Source organism: Camellia sinensis, chromosome 4, assembly GCF_055761805.1.
Source record: "Camellia sinensis isolate YWXY chromosome 4, ASM5576180v1, whole genome shotgun sequence".
NCBI classification, from domain to species: Eukaryota; Viridiplantae; Streptophyta; class Magnoliopsida; order Ericales; family Theaceae; genus Camellia; species Camellia sinensis.
The window spans coordinates 67003590-67012787 of record NC_138964.1 but is presented as its reverse complement, the minus strand read 5'-3'; the positions used below and the strand labels follow the sequence as shown (position 1 = coordinate 67012787).

Genomic DNA, 9198 nt, shown 5'->3' with positions numbered 1-9198 from the left:
TATGCTTTGACACAAGAAGTATGGGCACATACTAGACCAAGCTCAACATGGAAAGGCGCAAGCCATAGGTGGAAGGTGATGCAATGAATGCATGCGATCTACAATGCAATATCTACAAATATGCAATGGACTGAAAATGCAATATAATGGATATGACCTGCGGGCCAAACCAAATCTTGCCTAGGAAAGGCATGTACACGTACAAGCCACGTCTAACATAGAATGGTCCACTGAACTATGCTTCGACACGAGAAGTAGGGGCATACCAGACCAAACTCAACATGAAAAGGCGCAAGCCATAGATGGAAGTGATGCGGTGGATGCATGTGATCTAAAATGCAATGGAAATGGCACTCGGGCTAAACCAAATCTTGCCTAGGAAAGGCATGTACGCGTACAACCCGCATCTAACATAGAACGGTCCACTGAACTATGTTTCGACGTGAAAAGTATGGGTACATACCAGACCAAGCTTAATCATGGAAAGGCGCAAGCCGTAGGCGGAAGGTGATGCAATGAATGCATGCGATCTAAAATGCAGTATGCACTACGTTTTAATGATGCGTGACAATACAATTATATATTTTGTTTTGTTTTTGTTTTTGGAATGCAAATGATGCATGAAATGCATGGAATGCGCGATAACACACGGCTTTAAAATACATATATAATGCAACTCATCAAAAGTCGTTCGGGCACGACAAACACCGAAGGACTTGCACCTTCAGAGGATTTAGGGTCTCTTAGACCGTCTGAATACCTATGCGGTTCGTCTGGTTGCACCAGCCTCAAATGAACCGTACATACAATATCGTGCCTGCAAAGAAAACAAACTTAACAGGTACAATGTGATTAACAACATGCGTATTAATGTATTTGAAAATGCGTGACAACGCAAAGCAAGTGGGAAGCGTAACAATGCTGTGAAAGCACAGTGATGTAAGCGGAGCACGCAGTCTACGCGGGCAACGAAATTGATCATGAGCATGCGGTCTACGCAAGCAGAACATGCGGTCTACGCAGGTAATGAAGTTTGAACAAACATGCGGTCTACGCAAGCAATACATGCGGTTTACGCAGGTAATGAAATTGAACAATTATGCGGTCTACGCAAGCAATACATGCGGTTTACGCAGGTAATGAAATTGAACAATTATGCGGTTTACGCAAGCAAAACATGCGGTCTACGCAAGTAATGAATTTGAACAATTATGCGGTCTACGCAAGCAAAACATGCGGTCTATGCAGGTAATGCAATTGAACAATTATACGGTCTACGCAAGCAAAACATGCGGTCTATGCAGGTAATGAAATTGAACAATTATGCGGTCTACGCAAACAAAACATGCGGTCTACGCAGGTGATGAATTTAACAAACATGCGGTCTATGCAAGTAATGAAATCGATTACAAACATGCGGTCTACGCAGGTAATGTAATTAACATGCGGCTACGCAAGTAATGAAATTGATTACAAACATGCGGTCTACGCAGGTAATGTAATTAACACTACAGGAAAAATGGTGTATAGCAACGTTTTTTTTGTGGCGTTTAGGAAAACGCCACTATAAATTCATGAAACACAACGTTTTCAAAAAACGTTGTGTCTGACCTCAGTGAAACGGCACCGTATTGGGTCAATGTATTCACCGTCAAAACTCTGTCTCTTTGAACTCAGTCTCTCTTTCTCAGTCTACCACAACTCAGTTTCCCTCTCTTCCAAAACCCTCGATTTGAAGCTCTCACTCTCTCTCGCTCGCTCGCTCAATTTCTCATTCTCAACCCTCGATTTGCTCGATTGCAGATCCAAAACCCTCAATGGTTTGCGCTTCTTCGATCTCTGTCGCTCGCAATCGAACTCTCTAGCTATTCTTCATCGATCTCTGTCGCTCGAGGGCTTTGCTCTAGCTGTTCTTCATCGAACTCAAACTCGATCTGTTCTTCATCAAATCGATCCATTCTGTTCTTCATCAAATCGATCTGTTCTTCATCAAATCGCAGATCCAAAATCCAAAATCGATCTGGTAAAAATTCATTATGTTCTTCATCAAATCCATTATGTTCTTCTTCAAATCCATTCTGTTCTTCATCCTCTCACTCCTGGTTTTTCAGGAACTCGATTTTGTGTAGTGGTAAAAATTAATAAATAAATAAAATGTAGCGAGAAACTCATTTACTATAGCATCATTCATTTTATATTTCAAGTTTAGAAGTTTGAGTCGGTGATGTTGAGTAGTGTAGCTTGTTACTTTGTATTTTAAAATCTTCTTCCCTGTTGCTTTGATTGATTGTAGACTTTTTGCTTCACTTCCTTTCAGGCGTTCGTTGATAGTGGTGCTCAGTCAACAATCATATCTAAAAGCTACACTGAGCGCTGTGGGTAAGTTCTATGTATTGCACTTAGTTCTGAACAATTATACCTTGCTTCCTTAGAAAGATTAGTAATGCAGATTAACATACAAAAACCTGCGCGTGCATGAACTACCTGTAATCTTGCATTGTTGACACATAATAAAGCATGCATTAGAATTGAGGTCCTTTTGATTTTTACCAATTATCTCTTAAACTGATCCATAAATGTATAGAAGAGTTAATTTACATAAGAATTCTAAGAATGAGTGGACAAATCAGTTTTTAGATCAATGCATTGAGTAATGTTATTCTAATATTGATGGACGACAACAGAAAAAAGTAAATGATGACCATTAGAATATGACATACTATCATCCTCATCATAATATTGCTTCTAGTTTCTTTCCTTGAAGAGCTTTGAGATGACACTTGTGCTGGAAAAAAGTAATTTGAAGTTTTCAAAGTGTTAACAAGTTTAAAAGTATATGGAAGATATAATATGCTGGTTCATTTAACAACAGACTGTCATAGATTGGCATTATTATTGAATTAGGCATGTGCATATGTGTGTTTATATATATGTTCTTTAGTTCAAATGGTCGGGAATTGTGCCCTTCAATTTAATTCAGTTGGAAATATAGAGGTTTTACATTTTTTCTTACTGGTATGAAGTATGCACCAATGCAATAAGAATGATCTAAGTTCATATGATGTGTAGGTGTTTTAAAAATCGAGGTCATCAACATAAGATTTTTCTTTGTTTATATGTAGACAATGCTTACACTTCACATCATTTGCCTTCCCATTTAATTAAGCTATTACATGTAAATAACAAAATACCCCCCTATTTGAATTCAATGAAAATATTAAAAAATTATATTTTATATAGCAAGTTAACTCTATGTATCAAAAACAAAATACCCCCCTATTTGAATTGGCTAAAAATAGTGATTTCCCCAAAATATGGCATTTTTTATAATTAATGTTTTAGGTTCCATTTTTAGCTCCTAACTACAAACATGGAAAAAAAAAATTGGTATGAGATCTTCAACTTTAGGTGTTTTAACTCTAAGAGATTCCTAGCTCTCAAAAACCAAGTGTCATAAGTTGGCTTTTGGACTCTCACTGGACTTGGACATAACATGCAAAAAACTTGATGGCAAAATGCATCTTAATTTTGAACTAATGCATCCTAGACTAATGCAATATACTCGTACAATTTTGCCTGAGATTGGATCAAAGCACGCATTTCATTGCCTCATAACATTTTCAGTCACTTGGACACTTTGAATACACTAACCTAGACACCTAGTCTATGATTTGTTTACGGAAATTTCCAACATGCAAAACTGTAAATCTTGTAACTGATAAAACGTCCAACCTAGAGAAATTGATATGTGATGCACCTATTATTTTTGTTCTTCTAAGTTTTAGTAAGTGGTAAACCTTCAATGTTGATTTGGCATTAACTACTGGTGGATTAAGTGAACTTTTATGAAGTTTTCAACTTAGGTTGTTCGTAATGAATTGTAAACCAAGTGTCATAAGTTGGCTTTTGGACTCTCACTGGACTTGAAAGAGTTCCAGAGAGAGAGAGAGGAGAGTGGGCAAATTTCATTTCCCCAAAACCCACTTTTTTGGGTTGATTTGATTTTGAATCTGTGTGAAGGATAAAAATGGTAGCAAAAACCCCACCAAAGCAGAGGAAAATGGTGGCTCCTCTCAACCCCACTCTTCTCAGAGACACGGTTGACAAGGTACCCTCCTCCCCATCTCTCTCTCTAGAACTATTTCTTTGTCTTATTTGTTATTCCATGGTTGATTTGGGTTGGTTTTAGATTAGTATTGTTGATGGGTTTTCTTATTCCTTTCTCTGTGATTTAACTGAAATTTTAGAAGCTCTCTGTTTGTCTCACCATCTCTCATCAAACACACACAAACAAACATTTTGGGGATTTTCTCATGCCTCTTTTTGTAAATGGGTTTTATTGGATTTTTAGAACCTCTTTCTCTCACCATCCCTCGTGAACGCACAGATTCTCTGTAAGAAATGAAGGATCTTTAATATTTTTGGTTTTTTTTTTTTAAAATAAAAAAATAAAAAAAATTAGTGCATATGGGTTTTCTTATTGAAAGATTTATGAAATGATTTGGAAGGTGAAAAGAAAAAAATAGATAAAATATGAATAAAATATATCGATTATGCTACGTAGCTCGAAATTTTGAGCTCGTATTTGGCTCGAAATTAAAACAACGTCGTTTTGGAATGGTAGTTTCGTTTTACGAGAGGAATATTTAATGAAAATTATCTTACCGGTAAGAGAATTTTCATATATCTTACCGGTAAGAGAATCCAAAACGACGTCGTTTTGAGTTTCAAGCCAATTCGAGCCAACTATTTTCGAGGTACCAAACATTTTCCAAAATATATATACATTTTTACTAGTTTCACACCTTTTTTTTTTCTTTTACTTTCTAAATCACTTTCCAAATTTCTCAACCAAACATAGTTTGGTTTGCAATGAAATGACAATTCCGTAAGTCCATTTTCATGTTTGATTCGCTAAAAAAACAGATAAAAAAAATAAAATTATAAATAAAATTATCATTCACCATTTTAAAATTATCATTCACCATTTTAAACAATCTCATGAACACACAAACATTATTGTATGGTATAGAGAATTGAAGGGTGTTTTAACATTTTTGGGAATGTTGTATTTTTGAAGGTGGATAAGTGTATGGAAAGATTGCAAGAGCTTCAATACACAGTGTCAGGTGGGAAGAAGGTGATATCAGGTGTGAGCCTCAGTCCTCGCAGTACCAGAGGTTACCTGAGGACTAGCCTCAGGTGCAAACAAGAGTCTTTGAGGTAAAGAAAGCTTCAAACTTTTTTTAATTCTCTGATTTTTTATTATCAGAAAGTTTCTAACTCTTTTTTTTTTTTTTTTGGATTTAATTACATGTATATATATGCACATTGAAATGGGTTTTCTTTGATTTTCCTTTGCAATTTTAAGGATCAAGAATGCTAACTCTCGGAAATCATCTCCACCAGGGAAGTTGCCAACAAATACAGGTCTGAAATCTACAATCGAAACAGTTTGAGAGATTTTTTTATAAGGAAAAAAAATATTTGAAGCAATTTTGTGTTACATGACTGTTTTTATGTAAGTCTTTGAAAAGAAAAAAAAAATTGTTACAAGTTTATCGACTTCTACTATACAATGTAGGAGATATTAAAATTAATGCCACACATTTTTATTTTTTTCCCCAATTTTTTTTTTTAATTTTTATTTTTTATAAGTGAGGCAAATTGTCAAAACATATAGATCATGTAGTCTAGATTATGGAGAATGATATCTTAAAAGAGTTTCATTTTTCATTTTTTTGGTGTTTTATTACATCTGATCCAGTAATATTCTGCTTTTTAGATCATAATTAATTTAATTTTTTGTATTACAAAATATTCTATTTGAGGTACGATAATTGATATACTGCTTTCACAGATAGTTGAACCAGATCGATCTCTCTTGCTCTTCATCTCAGGTACATTTTTCAAAGCAATTAATTCTTTGGTAGTTTTGTTTGTTTTTCATTACTTTCTTTGTTTTTCAAATCAATTAACTCTCTAATTTAAGATTTTGTAGATTTGTTTGTTTTCATTACTTTTGAGAGGGGGTGGTAATTGATTTGCAAGACAGTTTGGGAGTAGATAGCTTATACTATAGATGGTCTCATGATCGCAGAGTGACAATGTATGAGATTATTTAGATTTTTGCAATTAATTATCTATTTATGTGTTCATTTTAGTGTATTCTCTGCTAATTTGTCTTAGTTTATGAACACACCCGCATGAATTCTTGAGTACCCATATCGCAAAAAAGGGGGAAAATATATATTTTTGTCCTCTAATTGCAGCCCCGGCTTGTTTTCTGATTGGGAGTAGATTATTGTATATATTGATGAATAATGCTCCCAAGTATGCCCAGGGTTTGACATCATTTTGCTGTAGAAGTACCAGAGTTGATGAATTACCCCTTGGCCTAACTTCAGTGAGATAGTAGTATAGAAGACAAATTACCCCTCTTCTGTTTTGTTTGAGGAATCTTAACAGTTGCATCTTTGTCCATGCTAGAAATTGATCTGCCTCATAACAACAGAAACCCTTAGGGGGGCACAAAGGAGCAGACTTCCAGCCAGCATAATATGTGTAAGAATATGTGAAAAAATTACATTGAGATTATAACAATTTTGACATTTATTACTCCCCCCACTAGCGTGACTTTTTTGGTTTATATAATGATAGGAAATGGGTTAGATGCTTTGATTGAAAAATTAATCAGTAATTTACTTGGTCAACTGATCAGTTTATCCTGTTTTTGTTTTCTTTCATTGTTTTAAATTATTGGCATCAAAATCCAGGTTTATGTACATAATTAGATCAGATGCTGGCCAACCCTTGAGAGAAGAACTTGCTAAGTCACCAGAGAAGATACTTGCATGCGCCTTCCCTGAATTTGTACCAAAATCAGATACTTCAATGGCTCAAGGATCCTTAACTCCACCAGCAGCTTTAGTGGGTGAGGAAGGCTGCCTTGTTTCTCCTCTACCCGAGAGCTCTAATTCAACCTTGGCAACCCCTGGTGCAAAATCAGATGCATATTTTCAGGGACTTGCTCTTGTTAAAACTTTAATGTCTTATTGTCTTTGATACATTAGTACTCCTGTGGAAGTCACCTGCAAGATTGGCCCGTTGTTTTGATCAAACATTTTGTAGGGGCTACTATATAGGTTTGATGCAGTTGATGGTTTTAATCTATGTGCATTGGCTTTGCTTATGTAAGTGTCAGACTTCAACATGGACGTGGGGTGTTGATGAAGCAGTTTTCTAAAATGCAGACATGCAGTTGTTGTTATCCATGTTTGTTTCTTTGACTTGCCATACAAAACAATGTGTTTGTCTATGTGCCTGTGTTGGATTCACACAGAAATATAACTGAGAATGGAAATAGGTTTGTAATAGGTGAAATTTTCACTTGAAATGATGATTCTGGTGAGATTATATTGTGCATGTATATGGCATGTATTGAGGATTGGTTTTAAATCTAGGAGTTTGGTTGCATAGAGAAAACATAAAAGATGAGATCCCCAAATTGTGAATTCAGTTTCCACCACCAGCAGGGAACCCACCAACCCCTTCCCCCCCCCCAAAAAAAAAAAAAAAAAAAAAAGAAAAAAGAAAAAGTGGCGTTTTTTCGAAAAACGCCACAAAATGACGTCATTGTGACGTCACACATTTAATTCATAAAAAAATAAAAGACAGTGGCGTTTTTCGAAAAAACGCCACAAAATGACGTCATTCCACGTCAAACGTTAATTGGGGACGGAAGGTGAGACGGTCGTCAAAGATTTTGCGGCGTTTTAGGAAACGCCGTATAATGTTTTTAGCGACGTTTTTTAAACGTTGGGTAGCTATTGCGGCGGCCGTATCAGCGGCGAAAATTTTACACGTCGCTATAAGATATTACGGCGTTTTTTATGATTTTTGCGGCGTTTTTAAAACGCCGCTAAAAAACGAATTTCCTGTAGTGTAACATGTGGTCTACGCAAGTAATGAAATTGATTACAAACATGCGGTCTACGCAGGTAATGTAATTAACATGCGGTCTACGCAAGTAATACATGCGGTCTACGCAGGTAATGGAATTGAACAATTATGCGGTCTACGCAAACAAAATATGCGGTCTACGCAAGTAATGAAATTGAACAATATTGCGGTCTACGCAGGTAATGGAATTGACATGCGGCCTACGCAAGTAATGAAATTGATTACAAACATGCGGTCTACGCAGGTAATGTAATTAACATGCGGTCTACGCAAGTAATGAAATTGAACGATATTGCGGTCTACGCCAACAATGCATTTAATCATGCGGTCTACGCAATTGATGAACTGAATAGATATGCAAAATGCAATGAGACGCGCAAAACAGCGCGATGCGTTAGACAACGCGAGTGCACAAGACAGTGCGATGGTTTGAAGTGCACAAAACCGTGCGATAATTTGAAATGCACAAAACAGTGTGCTAATTTGAAATGCACAAAACAGTGCGATTGTTTGAAATGCACAAGACAGTGCGATTGTATTGAAATGCACAAAACAGTGCGATAGATTGAAATGCACAAGACAGTGCGATTGTATTGAAATGCACAAAATGGTGCGATTGATTTGAAATGCACAAGACAGTGCGATAGATTTGAAATGCACAAAACAGTGCGATTGTATTGAAATGCACAAAACGGTGCGATTGATTTTGAAATGCACAAAACAGTGCGATTGTTTGAAATGCACAAGACCATGCGATTGTATTGAAATGCACAAAACAGTGCGATAGATTTGAAATGCACAAAACAGTGCGATTGTATGCGATACGCATGGGGCAACTTTTGAATTTCGTAAAAGCCAAAAGGATACGAAAAGGATACACCTTGCACGAATTCGAGTGCCACGCACAGGAGACACGACCTTAGGTCGCAACGGAGGCCGGTTGAGTGTCGGGGATGCACTGTTTTGCACTGTTTTGAGCACTAAAGGCCCTGAACCCCATAAATAGCTCAAACAAGGGTGTATGAAGCTCTAAATCACTGTAGGAGACCACCGGATGTCCACCGGCCATCAGAATACATCACCGGCCGTCCACCGGCCATCATTCAATTCCATCGGCACAATATTTTGCCGACCGGCAAAGAGTGTGGCCGACCGGCAAAAACTCCCTGTGTCGGGGCAGTTCTGTCATTTCGGCACGGGTCTTTTAAAATAGGGTTTCTAACCCTATTTTTTTCA

The 9198-nt window shown here is 36.8% G+C and overlaps 1 protein-coding gene across 4 annotated transcripts; it reads left to right on the top strand.

Annotated features, from left to right (window-relative positions):
* Nucleotides 1-1624: 1624 nt before the first annotated feature.
* LOC145824704 (uncharacterized) lies at nucleotides 1625-7270 on the top strand. 4 transcript variants are annotated; one of them, XR_014366670.1, is made up of 8 exons: nucleotides 1625-2023; nucleotides 2318-2379; nucleotides 4021-4108; nucleotides 5081-5223; nucleotides 5372-5430; nucleotides 5861-5900; nucleotides 6490-6564; nucleotides 6777-7270. XR_014366670.1 is itself a non-coding variant. In XM_082925132.1 (7 exons), exons 1-6 carry the CDS (start codon nucleotides 1640-1642, stop codon nucleotides 5866-5868), a joined length of 744 nt encoding a protein of 247 aa, XP_082781258.1. In that variant the 5' UTR covers nucleotides 1625-1639; the 3' UTR covers nucleotides 5869-5900; nucleotides 6777-7270. The 4 variants fall into 4 exon arrangements, 3 of the variants coding, with proteins under 3 accessions (XP_082781258.1, XP_082781257.1, XP_082781256.1); XM_082925132.1 differs by lacking the exon at nucleotides 6490-6564; XM_082925131.1 differs by having other exon boundaries at nucleotides 6490-7270.
* Nucleotides 7271-9198: the final 1928 nt, after the last annotated feature.

What these genes read in the sequence shown, in the direction of transcription:
- LOC145824704 (XM_082925132.1), top strand. Translation starts at nt 1,640, where the DNA reads ATGTATTCACCGTCAAAACTCTGTCTCTTTGAACTCAGTCTCTCTTTC. An exon ending in AGCTACACTGAGCGCTGTGG is followed by an intron (nt 2,380 to 4,020) that starts GTAAGTTCTATG and finishes ATCTGTGTGAAG; the next exon opens with GATAAAAATGGTAGCAAAAA. An exon ending in TGCAAACAAGAGTCTTTGAG is followed by an intron (nt 5,224 to 5,371) that starts GTAAAGAAAGCT and finishes TGCAATTTTAAG; the next exon opens with GATCAAGAATGCTAACTCTC.